The 23,763-nt window shown below is 44.5% G+C and overlaps 1 protein-coding gene across 1 annotated transcript in view; it reads left to right on the forward strand.

The window, feature by feature from the left end:
* The window catches only part of pkhd1l1.1 (PKHD1 like 1, tandem duplicate 1), a 151,797-nt gene that overhangs the window by 55,884 nt on the left and 72,150 nt on the right, over positions 1-23,763 (forward strand). The window contains exons 27-42 of the mRNA XM_080193526.1: positions 465-619; positions 1,194-1,316; positions 2,060-2,165; positions 2,519-2,638; positions 4,027-4,191; positions 6,012-6,133; positions 8,125-8,257; positions 9,386-9,560; positions 9,752-9,894; positions 10,088-10,192; positions 11,236-11,424; positions 13,229-13,399; positions 16,484-16,707; positions 19,959-20,946; positions 21,168-21,416; positions 23,371-23,520. Of these exons, the coding sequence (XP_080049652.1) occupies positions 465-619; positions 1,194-1,316; positions 2,060-2,165; positions 2,519-2,638; positions 4,027-4,191; positions 6,012-6,133; positions 8,125-8,257; positions 9,386-9,560; positions 9,752-9,894; positions 10,088-10,192; positions 11,236-11,424; positions 13,229-13,399; positions 16,484-16,707; positions 19,959-20,946; positions 21,168-21,416; positions 23,371-23,520 (3,318 nt within the window). The remainder of the gene's footprint in view (positions 1-464; positions 620-1,193; positions 1,317-2,059; positions 2,166-2,518; positions 2,639-4,026; positions 4,192-6,011; positions 6,134-8,124; positions 8,258-9,385; positions 9,561-9,751; positions 9,895-10,087; positions 10,193-11,235; positions 11,425-13,228; positions 13,400-16,483; positions 16,708-19,958; positions 20,947-21,167; positions 21,417-23,370; positions 23,521-23,763) is intronic.

Below are 23,763 nucleotides of genomic sequence, written 5' to 3' on the forward strand. Positions count from 1 at the left end.
TCTGAGAACCAGAATTATTTCATGATGGAATTGGTCTCTCTGTGGCAGAGAAAGCTAAGGGGGAGATTTAATAGATGTGTTCAAAATCACAAGAGACATTGATTGAATAAATAAGGAGAAATTGTTTCCAGTGGGAAGCAGAGGGCCATAGATTTCAGATAATTCGCAGAAGTACCAAAACATAAGATGAAGATAATTTTTTCACACAGTGAGTTGTTGTGATCTGGAAGGCGCTGCCTGAAAGGGCGGTGGAAGCAGATTCAAATATAACTTTCAAATGGGAATTGGATAAATTCCTTAAGGGGCAAACATTTGCCAGATTATGGAGATAGGGCAGAGTAAGTGGGATAATTTGATATCTGCTTCAAAGAGCTAGCACAGCCACAAACAGGCTGAATGGCCTCTGCCTGCAGGATTTGATTATTAAAGCCATTTTGATGTTTTCTGTGTTTTCATTTGTGAAGATTTCCCGGCTAATTCTACAGCCTTGGAGATGCAGTACGCCTTACAAACCATCCCAGAGATCGGAATGGTCTCTGTGACAAAATCTGGCAACTGTTCTGCCTGTCAATGGAGAGTGAAATGGCTTAGCAATGGTGGAAATCAGCCTAGCATCCAGGTAAGAATCACAGAAAATAAAATAATCCCCACAGTCTGACTTGGCTGCTGATTTGAACAGATGCAGCAGAAATTTTCAGTATGTTCGGCTGCCTCTTGACAACAGTCAGTTTTTTATATTCTGAATTATCATCAACCCTTCATACTCAAGTAGTTTAAACATGTTGCTTCAACTCCTCCTCTGAATCCTGTGACCTCGACCATCTAGAAGGACAAAAGCAGCAGGCACCTGAGGAATACCACCACCTGGAGGTTCCCCTCCAAGTCACTCGCCATCCTGACTTGGAAATATATCACCGTTCCTTCACTGTCGCTGGATCCAAATTCTGGAACTCCTTCCCTAACAGCACTGTGGGTGCACCTACACCACATGGTCTGCAATAGTTCCAGAAGGCAGCTCACCACCACCTTCTCAAGGGGCAATTAGAGATGGGCAATAAATGCCCACATTCAATAAATGAATTAATTAAAGAGCATCTGTCAATAACAATGACTTGTGGGACATACGGTATCAGTATGGAGCAATGAGAGTTTGGAGCAGTGATATGGATATTTTTGTGGTTTTGTGTTGGCAGATTAATGATTCCAATGTCAATGGAGTGAATGCAACAGTAACCGTTTACAACCAACAGCAAGGAGGCTTGTTCAGTCAACGTCTCACAGGAGATCTATTCCGGACACCCCACACACTGCCTCAGGTACATACGTGGCAGCTCCATTCTGATCCTGTTTGCAACATGTGCTTACACACACACGAGCAGGAGGAGGCCATTCAGTCCCTCAAGCCATTCAGAGCTGAGATGAGGAAGAATTTCTTCACTCAGAGAATTGTGAACCTGTGGAATTCTCTATCACAGAAAGCTGTTGGGGCCAGTTCATTAGATATGTTCTAGAGGGAGCTGGATGTGGCCCTTGTGGGTAAAGGGACCAAGGGATATGGAGAGAAAGCGGGAGTGGGATACTGAAAGTACATTCAATTCATATTGAACGGTGGTGCAGGCTTGAAGGGCTGAATGGCCTCCTTTTGCACCTATTTTCTGTTTCTATCAGTTAAGGTGGAGTTTGGGGGCATTTACCCACCCTGTTCCTGCCTCACTCTGGTCAACTGTAACTTTAACTTACAGAGACCCTCATCCTAGGGGGCAGGGGTCACAGGTCAAGTTGCAGTGATGTGGTAGGATGATGATTTTAACAGAATGGGATAGCAGTGGTAATTTTCTTTGGGCCAATCGGGTCAGGTCCAGCAGTCTGATTTCAGCCCAGACCCCCTCAGCTTCCACTTTAACATTGCCAACTTCAGCACCAAGCCTACAGAATGTAATTATATAACCAGTACGGGGGGTGGGGGTTCACACCATCAGTATAACAATTAAATCTGGAGGGCACGCTCCATGAAAACGGAACCATTCTGTAGCAGTATCAATCTTTTCCTTCAATACAGGTGGAGGTTTTCGTTAACGGTATTCCCAGTAACTGTTCTGGTAATTGTGGATATAAATGGAATTTGGAAAAAACGCCAGTCATTTCTAGCATCAGCCCTACAACAGGTAAATGCTGGAATTCCAGGTGAGTGTATAAAGCCTGTGATCCGTTTATAATTGTGAAGTTATTGATTAGATCTTCCCCAGTCGGTTTTGTTGCTGGAACACATCATGTGATGCTGAGTGAGGATAGCCCACGGTGAGTGAATCAGACAGCTCTGACTAAACATCCAGACCATTGGCTCGAGTGCAAATCCATCCAATATCCAGTGTAACTTTGTCAGATTGCCAAGCTCCCAGCTATCACTCCCCTCTGAACATCCCTGTGCTGAGTCTGTCCTTGAGGAAGAATCTAGCTTCTTGGCAGAGACAAGTGACTAACTTACCATTGGAATCAAACCATCCTTTTCCTTTGTCAGGGTCCAGGGCAGGAGGGACTGTTCTGACCATAACCGGATCCGGATTTGCCAACAGTTCCAGAACTGATACAACCTGGGTTTCAATTGGTGGTTCCAATTGTCCAATCACAGGGTTAACTGGTGAGTAAATGAATATCAGTCAATACTGAGTTACACAAGTGAGAGGGAAGAACGGTGTGGAATTAGTCCTGGGACTCTCCTTGTCCTTTCTGCTTTGGAGCTGTGAGAACAATGATATTAGTGAGTCCACGGGACAGCTAGCTCTCTGAATGAGAATACCGAATTCAGCACCTCGCTGAGAACATTTGGCAGTGAGACACTGAAGGTTAGGCGAGTCTAAAACCAGAGGGCATAGGTTTAAGGTGAGAGGGGAGAGATACAGAGGGACAACTTTTTCACAGAGGGTGGTGAGTGTCTGGAACAAGCTGCCAGAAGTAGTAATAGAGGTGGGTACAAGTTTGTCTTTTAAAAAGCATTTAAAAGATGCGTATAGAGGGATAAGGGCCAAATGCAGGCGATTAGGATTAGTTTAGGGGTTTTGAAAAAAGGGCAGTGTTGACAAGATGGGTTGAAGGGCCTGTTTCCATACTGTAAACCTCTATGACTGTATGACTATGACTCTATTGGAGAAATTCAGAACGCAGTGTTGCATTTGGTTGTAACCTAGCATATCACTTTAGTTGTGATTAAAGATGACAAATAATCTGGCTTTTTAAAATGTTATTTAGATCACAACAACAACTTGCATTTATATGGCACCTTTTAGGTGGTAAAACTTGCCAAGACAATTGATTGGAATGTAATCAGACAAAATGTGACAACGAATGCTGCAGCAGATATTAGAACAGGTTGCTAGACGCTTGGACAGAAAGTTTTAAGGAGCATTTTAAAGGAGGAGAGGGAGGTGGAGAGGTTTAGGGAGGAAATTCCACAATCTGGGACTCAGGCAGCTCAAGGCACAGTGACCAAGGGCCAAGCAATGGGACTCGGTGATACACAAGAGCTGAGAATTGGAGGAGCGCAGATATCTCTGAGAATTGGAGGAGTGTTACCGAGATTGGGGGCAGCACAGTGCTATAGTGGTTAGCACTGCTGCCTCACAGCACCAGGGACCCGGGTTCGATTCCCACCTTGGGTCATTGTCTGTGTGGAGTCTGTACATTCTCCCCATGTCTGCATGGGTTTCCTTCAGGTGCTCTGGTTTCCTCCCACAGTCTGAAATACGTGCTGGTTAGAATTTGGCCATGCTAAATTCTCCCTCAGTGTACCCGAATAGGCGGCGGAGTGTGGCAACTAGGGGATTTTCACAGTAACTTCATTGCAGTGTTAACATAAGCCTACTCGACACCAATAAATAAACTTTAAAAATATATCTTATCAATATGTATAAAGATGATGCTGCATATTTCTTTATATCACAAGTCACTGAAGGGTTAAATTAAAGGAAAATGCACCCTTTTCTATTAGTTCGATTTAATCATTTGCATTCTCTGTTTCTTTGTCTTCAGAGAGTGAAATAACGTGTACAATTGAGACTGCCAGTAATACATCATCTCCCCTCACTGTCTACATTGCTGGCTGCGGCTTTGCAAATCATTCCAGTAACCAGACGCTACTGTTCACCTTTCTGCCAGAGGTTACATGCATATCGCCATCTCAGGGCAGTGTTGAAGGTACTGACGGGAATAAATGAGCAGTTACGTAAAAGCACTTTAAACATGAACATCCTCTCTCAGTTACAGTCCTGCCATGTTGAAAATGGAGACTAAACTGTTGCATTAATATCAGTTTTACAGTTTATAACATCTTAGCAACAGATTTATTCACTCATGGGCTCCCTGATTACAATAATGCAGCTTGTGGTGGGTCTTTAACAATGTGTACTCTTCACAATAAAAGAGACTTTTACAGTATTTTGAATCTATTAAAATTGTGGCCAGTTTGGTTTTGAATCAATGATTGCTACATTTGTGGTGTTGGAAGTGGCTGTGGATTATGGTGCACTGGGTCATCTTGCAAAGGCTTAGCAAACAGTTACAGGAAACTATCGCCACAGTACAGGTGGACCAATGATGAAATCTTCAGCAGAGAATGTTTAACCTCTTCATTGATCATTTCTGATGTGGAGATGTGGACTGGGGTGGGCACAGTAAGAAGTCTCAAAACACCAGGTTAAAGTCCAACAGGTTTATTTGGAATCACGAGCTTTCAGAGCACTGGCCCTTCATCAGGTGAGTGACTCCAGAGCCACAGCAATGTGATTGACTCTCAACTGTCCTCCAAGGGCAACTAGGGATGGGCAATAAATACTGGCCAGCTAGTGAAGCCCATGTCCCACTAATGAATTTTTTTAAAAAGCCCTGATTGGAGGAGAGAATCTCACTCCCGTAGAGAGTTACGGGATGGGTGAATCCTGCCCAGAGTTAGTGGACATTTAGCTGCCTTTCTGAAATTTTCCATCCTTCCCAACCAAAGTGTCATTTAAAGGACAGAAGGAGACCTTTCGGCCCATTGAGTCTATGCTGGCTCTCCATGGCACAATCCAGTCAGTCCCATTCCTGTAGTTCTGAGAATTAATTTCCACTGATCCAATTTCCTTTATAAAATCTCTACCTCCACCACCCCCGTGGATGGTGAGTTCCAGTTTATCACAACTCGCTGCGTCAAAAATCAGCCACCTTCGAATCCATCAAAACAGAGCAAAAGTCACCTTTGATGCTGAGGGATAGTCAAAGAAAGAGATTGCCAAAATGCATCGCCTGGTACACCTCTATAGCAAATATCCGTCTCCCTATTCCACTGGCCTCTCTGTGTCCTGTTGTGGATGAGTTGTATCATCCTCACTGTATGTCAATCTTCCAAGTTTGATATCATCAGCAAAATTTGAAATTCTACTCTGTTCCAAGATTCAAGTAATTTATAAATAGCAAAAGCAGCATTGATCCTAGCACTGTCTCATGGGGAATAGCACTATCCACCATCCTGTAGCCCAAAAAATAACCCTTACCAGATACAATCCTGTCCTTAAACCCCCATGCCCTGACCCTCCTACTTCATAGACCCCGGGTACTTTGTCAAATCCAGTTTGCGTGCCCCCAGTCAGATTAAACCACGTCTGTGTGAAACCACCTCGATCCCACAGTGAGGACAAAATGTGAGCCAGGTCAATCAGGATGAGGTCAAGATGCATCATTTCACACACAGGCCAGTGGGAATCCAGAACTTTCTCCCCAACAAAAACCTTGTGCCATTAGGAGGTATTTGGAGTTTTTGAGACCGATATTGGCAAAATTTTACTGGAGCGATTATGGGCATATGGAGTAGAGGTCAGTCAGGATCAAATGGAATGGTAGAACAGACTCAATGGGCTGAATGGCCTCCTCCTGTGCCTACCTTGCCTTGTTTATATATTAACTTCAATGATATTTAACTGTGTGCCTTTCGATCTTTAATTTGATGCCCTACCTATTTACCATTTGCTTCTTTTGTTCAGGTGGAACCATTCTGACAATATCTGGCTATGGCTTCACTCCTAGTTTCACAGTTTTAATTGGAGGGAGAAACTGCCCTATCCTCACAGAGAGTCCTGTTGAAAAGAAATGCAGCACTCCAGCGGTGAGTGACCTACAGGGCAGCTCAACTTCGGGGGGAGTCTTGGAATGGGGGGGGTGTCAAGTCTCCGGGGAGCGGGGGAACGTCACATATCAGCTGGGGGGCGTGGGGGAGAATGTCAAGCCTTAGTGCTGAGGAGGAATTATGCTGGGATTGGGGATAAACTACAATGCTTCAATTTAAGCCCAACACCAATAACTAAGGCTCCTCATCATGCCTTGTGGTGTGTTGGACTGGACTCTGTCAGACATCATGATAATGCAACAGCACCTGTTCTCTTCTGGACAGAAATGAGTTATTTCCAACAGAACCATAGAATCCCTATAGTGCAGGAAAAGGCCATTCAGCCCACAGAGTGTGCATCAACTCTCCAAAAGAGCCCTATCCCTGTAACTTCACACATTCACCATGGCTAATCCACATAACCTATTTGTATTTGGACACTAAGGGGCAATTTGGTATGGCCAATCCACCTGCACATCTTTGGAGTGTGGGAGGAAACCGGGGCACCCAGAGGAAAGCCATGCTGGAACGGGGAGAACGTGCAAGCTCCACAAGAGAAAATGGACAGTGACCCAAGCCAGGAATTGAACCTGGGTCCCTGGTGCTGTGAGGCAGCAATACTAACCACTGTGCCACCGAGCCACCCCTAGACAGTAGAAGAAGATTATTCCGAACGTCGCAGTTCCAGTTCCTAGTGTGAAGTTCTAAAGAATGGAACTTGTACGGGATTTGAGGATGAATTCTCCCCCTTTTTTTTCCAATACAGAGCCTCATGCCTTTAGCTCCGATCTATTGTTTTAAGGTCTGATTTTTCCATTAGGATTTGGGTCTAACTCCATGAGCACTCTGGATAAATACTGATTTCTATCTCTCCTTCCTCTGTCCCCATGTTAGTGCCCAAAGAAATTCCATGTTGAACAGGATTGCTGATTTATTGGTTTGACTTTCCCTTATTGCTCTTTATAAATATCTCCATTGAGTCCTCACAACTCTCCGAGTTCCACATATTCAGTTTAGTTGAACCAACAAAGATAACTTTCCAAATTCACATTCCCAGTGGAAGCACCTCAGAAACTTGGGAGCTTGAATCTCACAATTTTTCATTCCATTTGTCTGGGAAGTGTTAACACCAAAAATGCCCGTACGGTTTGCAGGTATTCCTATCGGAAAGTCAAAAAATGTCTTGAAATTAATGGGAGTGGGTATTAACTTTTTAACATTTAATTCCTTTGTGTTAAATCAAAGTTATCTTAACAGATAAATCATCAAATCTATTTCATTTTCAAAGGATTTGCACCTCCTTTCAGTCAGACAGTAACAGAATTTCACACAGAAGTTTGGACATTGTTAGTTCTCAAACGATACTTGGTGACTACGATGTCCATTTTTTCTTGTTTGTTACAGATTTTTGTTGTAACAAAATGATTTGTAGTGGATGATTCTGTCTGCAAATCAGTCCCTGCTCCTGATCTACAGAACATTGTTTCAATCTGGGAATATAATGATGTTCTCAATGAGGAATGGATATTAGCAGACAGCGAGTCAGTTCCCAGGGGAATTAATTCCCTCTTCAATGATACAACAGGAACTGTCCATTGTTCACTAATTATACTTCAACACATAAGCCACAAAATATGTAGCATACTTTAGGCAAACGTGTAGTGTTGCTAATGAGGGAATCAAAAAATCTGTTCGAAACATGACAACCTTTTATAATGCAGCTTGAGTGAAGAATTAGCTAATAGATTGAGTGATGCATGAAGCACCAATTGTGAATTTAATATCTGTCCTAATCCAGGCTCACTTTCCCTGACAAGCTTGCCTGTTAATTCTAGCCAGAATTCTATCTATCAGAGTGATGATTGTTAAAGTTATTCATGCTTTTACTAAGGCTCATTTAACTATTCACTTCATTACATTCTGACTACCTAATAAAAGGACATGTGAGAAATAATTAATTGTCTCTTGCTCCTCGCTATCTCCTACACCAGGCGCCTATCGGAGTCTCCGATATCTCACTGATTGCTGATGGAGTGACCAGCACTGCCCCCTTCTCCTTCACTTACATTGATACAAAGCTCCCTGTAATCTCACAAATAGATCCGACAACAACCAGGGTGACAGGTACGTCGCAGTTTAAAACAGAAAATGCATCAGGCGTTGGAGATCTGAAATAAGTTTAGAAAATGCTGGAAATGTTCAGTAGGTCTGCTTCACTGGGTTAGGTGAGGGTGATTGTCCCTTTAAGAGCAACACAAGGGTCACCTGCCTTCAATGACCAATTGGGACTCAGAGTGGGGAATCACCCCACGGGGTGGAGCCTGTTTTAGGCAGAAGACATGTTCGGAGCTCACTGTAGCCATGTGGCTATCAAATAATTCTTATTAATTAATACATTTTGTGTTGATTAATGTTCAGTTCTGGGCACCTTATTTATGGAAGGATGTTAAAGCCCGAGAGAGAATGCAAAGGAGATTGACTGGAATGATACCAGGAATGAGGAATTTTAGATACAAGGAAAGATTAGAGAAATTTGGAAGATTAAGAGATGACCTCATTGAGGTGTTCAAAAGTATGAACAACTTTGACAGATAAAAGAAGATATTCTGTTTCCGCTAGTTATTATGTTAGGGAACTTCTTCCCTAACAGCATCGTGGATGGACCTCCTCAAGGGCAACTAGGGACGGGCAATAAATGCTGGCCTAGCCAGTGATGCCCAGATCCTGTGAATGAATAAAAAAATGCTAGGACGTGAAATGAATGGCATGATGACATGTGATGCAGTTCAATCAGGGAGTCTGAGTTGCTGTGGCTACTTGCACTTTTAATATATGTTGTAGTTTGGAGCTATATGTGTGATGGTAGAAGCTCCAACTCTCGTTCCATCACACGGCTGACCAGGAGTCTTGCCTGCTCTTGTCACCTACCATTGGTGCATGTTGGAAGGATTTCCAGGTTGATTCTCAACCCATTGGCCAAGTTATGAATGCATTTTCCATGACCATCAAGTCCTGGGGTGGGACTTGAACTCAGCACTTTGACTCAGAGGGTGGGATGAGGTAGGAAGGGAGGAGAGCCTGGCATGTTCCTGTGTTGGGCAATCTGTATGTAATTTGTTGTTTGCCTCTGCTGAAGGCACGATATAATTACACAGTATTGTTATTGCAAGGCTATGGTTGGCTGATTGACCGAGTCTCTTTGTACCACTGCTTGAACTGAGACATTTCAACCTCTTCACCATTCCTCTCTAGGTGGTTCCAATCTGACAATCCACGGGTCAGATTTTGGTAACAGATCTGCGGACAGTTTTGTATTCATTGGGAGCATTGAGTGTCCAATTCTTTGCTGGTCAAATACCAATATTGTCTGTCGTCTGCCCGGTCTCCCTCCGGGGAATTACAGCATCGACATCCAAACCCACATTCGGTAAGCGGAACTCACATTCACATTCCTCCATGCTGATATTCCCTCCACGACCTGCTCCAAATCGGAGTAAACCGTGCAAAAGATTAAGGGATTTTAACTGTAAATTGTATCTGTAGTTATTGTTTCATTTTCAGTAACATCAATATTTTTGTTAAAATTGGGATTCTTTTTGTTGTTCTTCCTCACTGCAGCATTTCTGTGAATGTTTCAATCGAGTACATCTTGCGAGTAACAGGAGTGAGTCCTCGGAGAGGCTCGTTTTACGGAGGCACCAGAATCACTGTCTCTGGCTCCGGTTTCAGTCCTGTCCCAGGGGACAATCTGCTCCGAGTTGGTAGGGTGGCACTAATCTTTCATCAATCATTCTGCTACTTTGTGATTTCAGACAGTTCCACAATATTGTAAATGCAAAACTAGAGTAACTTAACATTCCCCAGGGATTATTGGAGAAAGCGGAGGTGTTCTGATTGTAGTGAATTACAGGATTTTCTAACAATTGGTGGGTTTTTTTCCTGTGATGGTTACAGGTTCTGTTCCATGTCACATGACCTTCGCTTCACCAAACAGACTGGAGTGTGTCCTTAACTCAACCGGACGAAGCTTTGTCATCACCAATAATGGCAGCAATCAAAGTATGTGGCACCCTTTTGAAGTTTTTAGTTCAGATTGTGTCTCCGCTCCTGAGGTGGATTGGAACGTAGAAATAGGAGGAGGTCACTCAAACCTTTTTAATTAGGTTCCAGTTTCCCAGCTTAGTTTCCATTCACTGTTGTCACTGTTGGATTCTATGACTTGCCTCAGAAAAATATACTAGCCTCAGTTTTGACATTTTTGATTGACTTCCAGCCCCAACATCTTATTGGGGGTGAGGGGAAGAGTTCCAGATTTCCACTCCCCTGTGTGAGCGACACAGTGGTTAGCATTGCTGCCTCACAGCGCCAGGGACTCGGGTTCAATTCAAGTCTCGGGGTGACTGTGTGGAGTTTGCACATTCTCCCCATGCCTGTGTGGGTTTCCTCCAGGTGCTCCAGTTTCCTCCCAAAGTCCAAAAGATGTGTAGGTTAGGTGGATTGGCCGTGCTAAATTTCCCTTTAGTGTCCCAAGAAGTGTCGGTTAGATGGATTAGCCATGGTGAATGTGTGGGGTTATGGGGATAGGTCAAGAGAAAGGGCCTGGTAATAATGTCAGAGACTCAATGGGCTGAATGGCCTCCTTCTGCACTGTAGGGATCCTATGAACACAAAGTGTTTGTTCACATCACCCCAGAACGGCCTAGATTGAATTTCAAGATTCTTTCCCCTTGTTCTGGACTCTCTGAATCTTGAAGCATGGAGGTGATTGAATCAGATGCTGGAATTCTACCACAGAATCAGAGTGGGCGAGGGGCAGATGATGGAAATGTTCATTGACCTCGGGCAGGACTTTCCAGTCTCACTTGAGCAAATATCAGAGAAAGCTGAAATCGATGTTTAACACGACATGTACTCAGTCAAAAGAATCAAAGTCTGATAGCGAGGAGATGAAATATTTTCCTCTGGATGTGACAGACATCTTAGAAATCTGAACGTGTCGCTAAGCAAGTTTAAAAACTGGTAGATTCTTGTTAATGAGTTTCTTAATGGTGACTGAAGTTTAATTTCTCCAATATGTTTTCTATTCCCACCTTTCCTGACAGCACTGGGAGTGGGATACAAATGGAATCCCTCGGTCCTGGATATCTCTGTGGGGGATACGGTGCGGTGGCAATGGAGGGCCCCACCTTTAATTCAAGGGCTGAGATACAGAGTCTTCAGCGTCACCAAGCCCAGTGATGTGAGCTACAAAGGCAGTGGCTTTATTAGTGGAGCAGTTGGCAGTGCATCAGGCAAGTCCACAGCTGCTGCTGCTTTCCAAAGGTTGTGTAAAACCTCACCAACATACAGCAGAACATCAAAAATTTATATCCCTTCCACTGGATGTTTAAACATTGAGTTTGACCTATTTCCAGATATTCTTAGCCTTTCAAATGTCCAGGAGTTTCATTCGTACTGAGGAGAGGCTGCTTGGTGTATTTTTAATGTTGATTGCTTTCGTTAAGACTGCCCCTGTGAAAGGAAAAGAATTTTGTTTCTGTAAAACCCCAATCTGAGTGTTCCAAATTATCTCACCGCCAGTGACATACGTTTGCATTGAGGTCACGTTTATGATGTGGGAAACATAGCAACTTGCATGTGCACAACAAGATCCCATAAACAGCAATGTGGTAATGACCCCAATCACCTGTTTGTGATGCTGATTGAGTGATAAACATTGGCCAGGATACCAGGAGGAAATCTCTTGTTCTGATTTGAAATGTGTCTGTGTGATCTTTACTGTCTGTTTACTGCATTACGCTAGTCAACCATAAGACATAGGAGCAGAATTAGGCCACTCGGCCCATCGAGTCTGTTGTGAGACCATATTTCAAATAGCCCCATGTGAACCAGGAGGCCATTTGGGATATTCTGAGGCAGCAACAGACACACAGGAACAGAAAATGCTGGAAAATCTCAGCAAGTCTGACAGCTTTTTTTAGAGTTTATTTATGCATCACAAGTAGGCTTACATTAACACTGCAATGGAGTGCCTGTGAAATTCCCCTAGTCGCCACACTCCAGCATTTGGATACACTGAGGGAGAATTTAGCACGACCAACGCACTTAACCCGCACAAGTTTCAGACTGTGGGAGGAAACCGGAGCACCCAGAGGAAACTCACCGAGACATGGGGAGAATGTGCAGATTCCACACAGACAGTGACTCAAGGTGGGAATTGAACCTGGGCCCCTGGCACTGTGAGGCAGCCGTGTTAACCACTGTGCTGCCGTGCCGCCCATCATTGCAGAGAGAATAGAGCCAACGTTTCAAGTCTGAACCATCCTTTGTCAGAGCTGGCTCAAAGCATTGGCTCTCCTCTCTCCCCACAAAAGCTGTCAGACCTGCTGAGATTTTCCAGCATTTTCTGATTTTTTTTTCGGATTCCAGCATCCTCAGTATTTTGCTTCTACATTTTTGATCATTCATTTACAGATTGATCCAGTATTTATTACCCTTGAGAACATGGTGGTGAGCCTCTCTTTGATAACTGAGTGCCTCACTTGGTCATTCCAGAGGGCAGTTGAGAGTCAGCCTGCTGTGGCTCTGGAGTCACATGTAGGTTAGACTGGGTAAGGACAGCAGATTTCCTTCCCCAAAGGACATTAGTGACCCCGATGGGTTTTGGGCCAATTTGGTAGTTTTGTGGCCAGCATTACTGAGACTAATGTTTTATTCCAGATTTAGTTAATGAATTAAAATTAAATGCCCCAGTGGCATGGTGGAGTTGAGCGCGAGTCTCCACATTAGTCTCGGCCTCTGGATTTCCATTCCATTAACAGAAACATAGAAAACAGGAGCAGAAGGAGGCCACTCAGCCCTTCGAGCCTGCTGTACCATTCATTATGGATGTGGCTGATCATCCAACTCAATAACCTGATCCCTCCTTCCCCACCCCCCCCCCCCCCCAGATACTTTGATCCCCTTCAGCCCAACACTATAGGGCAGAAATGCAACTCTTTCTGTCTTGATACTGATGGCTTCTCATTGTTCTCAGGGTGTGATCTGGAGATGATTTGGTGATTTCCCGTAATGACTGATGCTCTTTCTGTGCAGGTTCCTTCACTTACCGTTTCACATCGCCGGGAACCTTTTTCTACAGCAGTGGCTACGTGGACCAGAAGCAAACTATCTTCCTGCAAGGAGTGGTGAATGTGAGGGCAGCAGAGGAAAGCAGTGAAAGGGTGCATGTTTATTTGGCAGGGTTCGAGGCAGAGTACGCCCCAGGTGAGAGCTCTACCCGCGTTGTAGTTTGGGAGGTACGCAGCTGATGTATCAGCATTAGGCAGTTCCTCAATAAGTTAATTATATGGAGCAACACAGAAAATTCCTGGGATTGGTTAACCCACCCACTCCCTGTGTCACCCAAGTTGAGGCCCTGATCGGTACTCTGGACCTATTAAACAGAGTACCAACTCACCATTCATCTCCGATAAAAATCACTGACTGGTCATTGACCAAAAAACTGATTTCAATTAAAACACGTCACAGAATTCCCAGCTAGAAATGGTCTTCACAAATTAATCTTTAAGAAGCAAATATCTCCCACCATTCCATAACCCAGAGAGTCAAACATTCACCTCTTTAAATGTATCTTCACACACTATTTCCTGTTGGGGGAAAAAACTGGGAAAGGATTCCTGAGCTCATTAAACCGCATTACAAACACTCCTCCCATGGCCAACAAGTTCTGACATTGAACTCAAACCCAGAACTTCTGGACCAGAGACAGTATTGGTGCTATTACTGTCAGCAAAGCATGTAGCCAATCAGATGGGTTTTATGGCTGTCTCGTGGTCACCATTATTAATATTAATGATCCAGATTTATTTCATGTATTTATTTAATCACATTATCTCTTCTCCCCCATTCTCCATTTCACCAGCTAATGCGCAAGACAGGTTAAAGTTCACATGTAAACACATGTGACTATGAGCATTGAGATCACATTATCAATGATTCTGTTTTCATTTTCTCAACAGAAGTGCAAACAGCCACATTTGGATCCATAATTTGTCACATGAAACTAATCACAGAATCCCTAAATAGGCCATTTGGCCTATTTAGTGTGCACTGACTCTCTGACAGGCCCTATCCCTGCAATCTCCACACCTTTACCCTGGCTAATTATTCTAACTTATAAATCTTGGGACACTAAGGGGCAATTTAGCATGGCCAATCCACCCATCTTTGGAGTCTGGGAGGAAACCGGAGCACCCCGATGAAACCCACGCAGACACGGGGAGAACGTGCAGACTCCACACAAACGGTGACCCAAGCCAGGAATTGAAACCAAAAGGGAAAATGTTGGAAAATCTCAGCAGGTCTAGCAACACCCGGAGAGAAAAGAGCTGATGTTTCGAGTCCAGGTGACCCTTTGTCAAAGCTAAAAGGCAGAGAAAGTGGGAGATATTTATACTGCAGGGGGAAAGATGAGTCATAGCTACAGAAACCAGGGGAAAGGCTGCTAATGGCAGCCCACCAAGAGAATAAAGTGTGTGAATGGACTGTGATAGATGTAGATGTTGGGGGTTGGGGGTTGTCGGGCGGGGGGGGGGGTGAGAAATGGATGGAACAAAGGTAAAATGTAGAAAAGGGGAAGCGGAGACGAGAAAAGGAAGGGAAGGGGGATAAAGTAGGGGGAAGAGTGGGGGAAGAAAAATGAAGAAAGACAAAGAAATAAAATAGCAAATAGTAAAAAATTAAATAAAATGAAATGAAAACAAAAGGGCCAAAGTGGAGTAGAGCAAATCATCAGAAGTTGTTGAACTCGATGTTGAGACCAGAAGGCTATAAAGTGCCTCGCCAGAAGATGAGATGCTGTTCCTCCAGTTTGCGTTGAGCTTCACTGGAACATTGCAGCAGGCCAAGGACAGACATGTAGGCATGGGAGCGGGATCATGTGTTAAAATGTCCTTTGGTTTCAGATTTCAGCTTCCGCAATAATTTGCTTTTAACTGGGAGTTGAACCTGGGTCCCTGACACTGTGAGGCAGCAGTGCTATTACTGTTCCACCGTGCTGCCCTTTCCAGTATTGGAGGAAACTAGTTTACATGAACCCAGTTTAGTCTGGTCATATTGGGAAGATTTTCAAAGTTCGCCCTAGACATTGAGAATCAGCTGTATTTGTAGAAACTCTCTGATTTGCATCATCACTAAACTCAATCGAGGTTAAATTGGGCAGGTTCTAGAAGGCGGAAGGGATTTGTAAAATTCCACTGTGAATCTTCACTTGCTGATGGTTAAGATTTCTCATCACTAAGGTCCTGTTAAAGGTGTAAGTGAAACTTAGAACCACAGCAGCTGGTGATGGTAAAATTCACAGGGCTGAAATCTTTTGCTGAGAAAAGATTTTGCATCAAATCGCAGCCAAAGATTGAAAAAGGAAGACTTAGATTTCATGCTGTGCCTTTCACTGGATGTCCCAAAATGTGGAACCTTTGACCACCGAGCGGCGACCGCAGATCGGGGATACTCACAAAGCTGGGTTTGGACAGCAGAGAGATCTCGGAGGATTGAGGGGATGGAGGAGAGTGCAGAGATAGGGAGGAATGTGGGCATGGAGGGGTGTGAGGACAGGGATGAGAATTTAAGCTCAAGGTATTAGTGGACAGGGAGCCAGTGTGAAATGATTGCTAATTATTGTCTTACAAAAGGAAGTCAGTCAGAGCAGGAAACACTTGCAGCAAATCTATCTTTCATCTCTCGTGAAACTGAATGTAGGTGAGTTCATCGTAGACACATTGCTTTCCTTTAACATTCTCCCCCCTACACACACTCACACACTCTCGCACTCACACGCTGACACATTCATACTCACTCACACTCCTCACTCACACTCACACTCCTCACTCACACTCACACACTCCTCACTCTCACACACACACTCACAATTACACACTCACACATGCACACTCATCCACTCACTCATTCATTCCCTACATTCACATACTCACTCACTCATTCCCTCTCTCTCATACGCGCTCACTCACTCATGCACTCACTCATATATACTCACACTCGCTCACGCGCACACGAACTCACTCATTCATTCCCTACATTCACATACTCACTCACTCATTCTCTCTCTCTCATACGCGCTCACTCACTCATGCACTCACTCATATATACTCACACTCGCTCACGCGCACACAAACTCACTCATTCATTCCCTACATTCACACGCTCACTCACTCTCTCTCACACACGCACTCTCACGCTCGCTCACACACTCACTAACTCAAACTCGCGCTCTCTCTCTCTCTCACTCTCTCTCTCACAGTTAACAGCTGATTGTTTGTTTGTGTGAAGGCCTCTCTGATAAGCTGCATTCTGGACCAGATGATAACTGTATAGCACCGAACCCCGTCTGTAACCAGACATCGAACAACAGTACAGACGAGAAAAGCTTCAAGTTCCACCTCTCTCCCTGTTACTCACCCACCATCAACAGCATCACACCTTCCCAAGGGACAGTGAATGACAGACTAACCATCACTGGCACAGAATTCAGTAACATCAGCTGTGCTAATCAGGTAATCCAACACATCTCAGCATTAATACAGCAAGTTTCAATTTGCCCTTTAAATGTTAGCAATGTCATTATCTGTGATTTTGCCACTGTTTTATCTTTCACTGAGACAGGAACTTACGTTTTCTGTAATGCCTTTCACAGCCTCACCATCTCCCAAAGAGTCTTACAGACAATAAGGAGCGTTTGAATTGTAGTCATTGTGCGAAATACTGCAGCTGTTTCACACACAGCAAGATCCTATAAAGAGCAATAAATAATGGCCTGACAATCTGCTTTCGTGATGAGGGCTGAGTAATGAACATTGAAAGAGTTTGTGTTTATATAGAGTTTGTGCCCTGTTTGTGAACACAATCCCCACTTACTTGATGAAGGAGCAGCGCTCTGAAAACTTGTGCTACCAAATAAACCTGTTGGACATTATGTTGGTGTTGTGAGACTTCTTACTGTGCCCACCCCAGTCCAACGCTGGCATCTCCACATCATAAACACTGACCCAGGGTATTGCTGAGAACTCTCCTGCTGTTCTTCGAAGCAGTTCTGTGGGATCTTTGCGACCTGTCAGAGATGGCAGACAGGGCCTCAATCTAAGAACAAATCCACAAGCGCAGCACTCCTTCAGCCCTGCACTCACATGTCAGACCTATTCCACAGCAGTGTGGAGGATATAAACCCTGGAGTATTGGGAAAGGTGAGCCTTCAGAAAAACATTGACTAGTTGGTGGAATGGATGGGCAGATCGTAAATAAAGTTCACATGAAGTGATTTATTTTTCTAGGAAGAACACAGAGAGCGAATATAAAATAAAGGATACAATTCGAAAAGGGGGACAGGAGCAGAGGGAGCTGGGTGGGGTATCTGTCTATCGATTGTTGAAGCTGGCAGGACAGGTGGAGGAAGCAATTAATAAAGCTTATAGTATTCTGGGTTTTATTAACAGGGGCATACAGTACAAGGAGACTATGCTGAACTTATACAAGACGCTAGTTAGACCTGAGCTGGAATATTGTGTACAGTTCTGGACAACACATTATAGGAAAGATGTGAGAGAGAGAGTGCAGGAAAGATTGACAAGAATGGTTCCAGGGATGAAGAATTTCACGCAGATTCACGCAGCGATTGGTTAGGATCTGGACTGCACTGTCTGAGAGTGTGGTGGGGACAGATTCACACAGCATGTGGTTAGGATCTGGAATGCAGTGTCTGAGAGTGTGGTGGGTACAGATTCACACAGCAAGTGGCTCGGATCTGGAATGTACTGTCTGAGAGTGTGGTGGAGACAGATTCATGTAGCAAGTGATTAGGATCTGGAATGCACTGCCTGAGAGTATGATGGAATAGACTGTTACATGAAAAAGAAGAATGTGCAGGTTTACGAGAAAATTGGCACTAGGTGAATTGCTCGTTTGAAGAGCTGGTGCAGACACTATGGGCTGAATGGCCTCCTGTACCTAACAATTGGAGCAGTATCCATTTGGCCCCTTGAACCTGCTCCTCCATTCAGCAAGATTGTGGTTAATCTGAACATGGCCTCAGCTTCACTTCCTGTCTGCCTCATATAATGCTTCACTCCCTTGTCAATTGACAATCTGACACAGAATATATTCAACCCCTACTGCTCTCTGGGGGAGATGCCAAGGCACCAAGCCCCTCGTTTGGGTCTTAGACATTCACTGTTCTGATGCTGGGTCAGGAGAATTCCCAATGAGCTCCGGCTGATACCTTGTGGGTCTATAAAATACCATAGGCCTCATCACAGTCCGCTGAGATTGTCGCTTCCTCAGAGAAGTTGCGATGATTGGTGAGAAACCTTTGCAATCCCTCCCTCCTTTCCCCTCTCTCCCCCTTCCCCTCCCCGTCTCTCCCCCTTCCCCTCTCCTCCCCTCCCCATCCCTCCCTCTATGATACACTATCTCACTCATCTGGAGTCCCAGATGTTGATTGATTCCTCCCAATCATTGCCACTCAATTGCACATCTCCCGTCTAGGATAACTATCTCCCATCCTGACAGGTTTATTTATTTTGAAACCCTTTCCTCTTCTTGGTCATTGGTTTGATTTGGGATATTATTTTTGGGGGAGTGCTTTGTTAGTTGTGTGCCTTTTCAAGTCTTGAGCCAGAGAGTCATAGAGGTTTACAGCATGGAAACAGGCTCTTCAGCCCAACTTGTCCATGCTGCCCTTTTTTTTAAACCTAAGCTAATCCCAATTGCCCATGCTTGGCCCATATCCCTCTATACCCATCAAACCTATGTCTAAATGCTTTTTAAAAGACAAAATCGTACTAGCCTCTACTAATACCTCTGGCAGCTTGTTCCAGACACTCACCACCCTTTGTGTAAAAAAATTGCCCCTCTGGACACTTTTGTATCTCTCCCCTCTCACCGTAAACCTATGCCCTCTAGTTTTAGACTCCCCTTCCTTCGGGAAAAGACATTGACTATCCAGCTAATCTATGCCCTCATTATTTTGTAGATCTCTATAAGATCACCCCTCAGCCTTCCACACTCCAGAGAAAAAAGTCCCAGTCTATCCAGCCTCTTCTTATAACTCAAAACATCAAGTCTCAGTAGCATCAGTAAATTTTTTCTGCGCTCTTTCTAGTTTAATAATATCCTCTCTATAATAAGGTGACCAGAACTGTACACAGTATTCCAAGTGTGGCCTTACGAATGCCTTGTACAACTTCAACAAAAGGTCCCAACTCTTGTATTCAGTGTTCTGACTGATGAAACCAAGCATGCTGAATGCCTTCTTCACCACTCTGTCCACCTGTGATTCCAGTTTCAAGGAGCTATGAACATGTACCTCTAGATCTCTTTGTTCTGTAACCCTCCCCATCGCCCTACCATTAATTGAGTAAGTCCTGCCCCAATTCAATCTACCAAAATACATTACCTCGCATTTGTCTAAATTAAATTCCATCTGCTATTCATCAGCCCACTGGCCCAATTGATCAAGATCCTGTTGCAATCCAAGAGAACCTTCTTCATTGTCCATGCCTTGTGATGTTGTTCTACATTAAGGATGTATGAAGATGGAATGTGTTATTTGTGTATTTAATAGTTTCCTCTCTCTTCATGTTGTTAGTGAAGATTCTTCATTCTTCACATTTAGCCTTTCTTTCCTCTGTGTCTGATGTTTCAGGTTTGTTGCCATCACACATTGCGAATAACAAGCGCTCTGTTTAATCGAGAAAGTGTGAGTCTTGCTGGGAAGCAGACTTTCTCATTCTGCCATGTTATCTTGTTGTAGGTCCGAGTTGGAGCACATCCCTGCATCGTTAAAAGTAGCACCAGGAATGAGATTTTGTGTCAGGTGGACCCTGAAGGAGTGATGGATATTGGTATTGCTGCCCTGGTGTCTGTGACTGTCCATAACCTGGGCACTGCTGCCAGCAGTATAACTGAGGAATTCAGTCGTCGCTTTGTGCTGCTTCCTAACATCGATAACATTAGCCCCAGTGTTGGGTCTACGATGGGAAAGACCAGGATAACTATCACCGGTTCAGGCTTTGGAAGTGATCCCAGTGCTATTGTGATCCAGTTAGCTCATGTGCCCTGCATGCTGGTTTCTGCAAACTATACCCACGTCACCTGTGATTCTGCAGCTTCTGTTGCATCCAGTGGGATCGTCGAGCTTTCTATCCGTGGGATCCCGGCTCTGTGTAGCAGAGTCTGTGACTATTCCTATACAGAGAGTGCTGCACCAAGCATCCTCAATGTCTCGTCCACAGTCCTGCACAGCACCTACACACAGATAACTATAACTGGCCATGGATTTGGGAGCTCTGAGGATACAGTTTTTGTTTTAATCGGAGATGTCTATTATATTGCTCAGGAAGTCTCAGACAGCAGCCTGAATTGTACAGTGGGTCCTGTACCTGTTGGTGAGCACTCACTGAGGGTTTTAACATTAAGCAAAGGTCTGTCCCTGGAAGAGATTTTGATTACCAGCAGTGCGCAAGCCTCCCTCTCACCAGAATCAGGAGGTATTCACGGGGGTACAACATTGTTAATAACTGGAAATGGCTTTGTCCAGAATCAAACCACGGTCACAGTTCACCATTCTCCATGTCACCTCCTGTCAGTCACACCAGGTGAAATTCAGTGTATCACTCCAGCCAGCCCCCCTGGCACTGTCAGTGTAAACATTAAAGTTCATTCCACAGGGTATCCTGTCCTTCAATTTACCTACAATCAGACAGAGACTCCTGAGGTTCTGGCTGTGTCTCCAATGACAGGTAAGTGGCTGTTAAAATGGAATCTTCTGAAATGTTTCTGTAACATTACCCAAATAATCAAAACCCGAATCCAAAGAACCCAAACCCAAACCTAAGTAACCCGAACCCTAATAACCTGAACTCGAATTCCAACACTAACTCGAATTCCAACGCTAACTCTCCCCATAAACGCATCAACAATTTGAAAGTTCTCTGAATCCTTTCCCTCTCCTTATTTTCAGGTGTAAGTGGATCAACAATCACCATCGTTGGATTGGGTTTTGGATCTGTTGTCTCGGATCTCACTGTGTCGATAGATGGCATCTTGTGTAATGTGACTGCGATGAATGATAGTTGTGTTGAGTGCACTGTGGGCCCTCACGCTGGCGGTTCTTTCCCCATTGCTGTGAAACATGTCAGAAGGGGTAATGCAGCAACCTGGCTATCATTTCATTATCAATTCAATATAACCAGCATCTCTCCAACTGAAGGCAAGTACAGCGTCCTGATTCTTCCGGGATATCTTTTGAAAGACAGTGAAGAAATGGGATTGATTGGATAGTTGTTTCATTCTGAGATCAGGAATCCCTGGAAGTGGACCCCATCCCCAATGTGCGCCGTTTGAGAATTTGAATTCACTGGAAGAGACTATGAAGCTATTGGCTTGTTGTGAAAACTCATATTAGGGGCAGCACAATGGCACAGTGCTTAGCACTCTGTCTCACAGTGCCAGGGGCCCAGTTTCAATTCCAGTCTTGGGTGACTGCGGAGTTTGCATGTTCTCCCCCGTCTGTGTGGGTTTCCTCCAGGTGCTCCGGTTTCCTCCCACACTCCAAAATGTGCGGGTTAGGTTAATTGGCCATGCTAAATTAATCCTAGTATCAGGGGATTAGCAGGGTAAGTACTTGGGGTTGCAGGAGTAGGGTCTGGGTGGGATTGTGTTTGGTGCAGACTTGATGGGCCAAATGGCGCTGCACTGTAGGATTCTATGATTTTATATTCACTAATGTCCTTGAGGGAACTTAATCTGCCATCCTTACCCAGTGCAGCCTACATATGAGACCAGAGCCACAGCAGTGGTCCCTGGAAGACATCCCAATGATCCACAAATCTGAAGCCCTTCCTTCTGCACCAGTTCTTCATCCAAGTGTTCAGCTGCACTATCTCCCTGTCTCTAGCTTCACTAGCACGTGATATGGGGGGTAATCATGAGATTACCATAGAGGTCCTGCTTTTTAATCTTTTACCTAATTCCCTAAATTACTGTTGCAGGGCCTCGCTACACTTTCTGGCTATGGTATTCATGCCCATGTGGACAATAATTGATTTCCCTCCTGTTTTAGGATGCTTTGCACCCGCTCAGAGACATCCAGGACTAGCACCAGAGAGGCAAATGTCTGTCCTGGAGTCCCTTTCATGGCTATTTGTGTCCCTGACTATTGAATCCCCGAATACTATTGCTTTGCTACACTTTGTGCCCCCGCTCTGTGCAGCAGGGCTAACTGTGGTGCATTCACTCTGGCCACTGCTGTTGCTGTCCCCTGATGGACCCTCCTCCTCATCAGTAACCAAAATGGCATACTTGTTAGATAGACGACAGCCACAAGGGACTCCTGCACTGACTGTCTACCCCATCTGGCAGTCACCCATCTATCTTTCTGCACATGCAGTTATTGTCTAGGACAATTCCAGCTAATTGTGTGCTCCTCAGTGCCTCCAGCTGCTGCTCTAACCAATCCATGCGTTTGGTGAGCATCTGCATCTGGATGCATTTCCAACAGATGTAGCCCTTAGGGAAGACTCTGACTGTCCACTCTATCCAAGCCTGTCACAATCTTGTAAACTTCTATCAGGTTCCCCCCTCCTCCTCCGATGCTCCAATGAAAACAATCCAAATTTGTTCAACCTTTCTTCATAGTCCATTTCCTCCAAACTGGACAACATGCTGGAAAATTTCTTCTGCGCCCTTTCCAGCGCATCAACATTCTCCTGGCGGTGTAATAACCAGAATTGTACTCAGTACTCCAAATGCAGCCTAACCAAAGTCTTATATAGCTGCAACATGATCTTCCAATTCCTATACTCAATGCCCTGACTGATGAAGGCCAGCATGCCATATGCCTTCTTGATCATCTTGTCCACTTGAGTTGCCACCTTCAGGGAAGTGTGGATCTGTACACCTAGATCCCTCTGTATGCTAATATTTCTAAGGGCTCTACCATTTACTGTATAATTCCAAACACTAAGCACCCTCTGTGTGAGATCAGGCCTTACAGAGCGACATATATCCATTGAAACTCCAGATCAGAGATTACTGCCAACAGCGAATGACTCTAAATCACAGATTTAAATGACTTGTCAAGAACCTCAGGATCTAGGTCCATACCAGGGGCACTCCCACACCAACTTTCATTGTGTTTTAATCTTTTTCTTTCTGGTGTACAGGGGGTTTTGGTGGTGGTTTGATATTGACCATTAGAGGTGTTGGATTCGACCATCAAGTCTCCCGCGTGTTTGTGTGTGACAGTGAATGCAGAGTGCTGTCATCAGGCTCCAACTCCAGCACTCTGTGTTGTCAGCTGCCTCTGTACAATGGTAAGGTTCACTTAGTGATTAGATCTGGCTTTTCTCTTGCTGCAAGTAACAAGTTTCAGAGCAGGTTTCGGGTTGCTGGGTCTCGCTTCAGTGAGAGGCTGGGGTGTGGGTATCGCTAGCTAGGCCAGTGTTTATCGTCCATTTCGAATTGCCCCTCACTGGTGCTGCCTCACTAGGCGGAGATGAGCCTCTCCCCTAAGGGTGGCCAACTCTGATTGGATGTATTTCAAAAGAGACTCCATC

This window comes from Carcharhinus amblyrhynchos, chromosome 8 (genome assembly GCF_965287045.1).
Source record: "Carcharhinus amblyrhynchos chromosome 8, sCarAmb.v2.hapA, whole genome shotgun sequence".
NCBI lineage: Eukaryota > Metazoa > Chordata > Chondrichthyes > Carcharhiniformes > Carcharhinidae > Carcharhinus > Carcharhinus amblyrhynchos.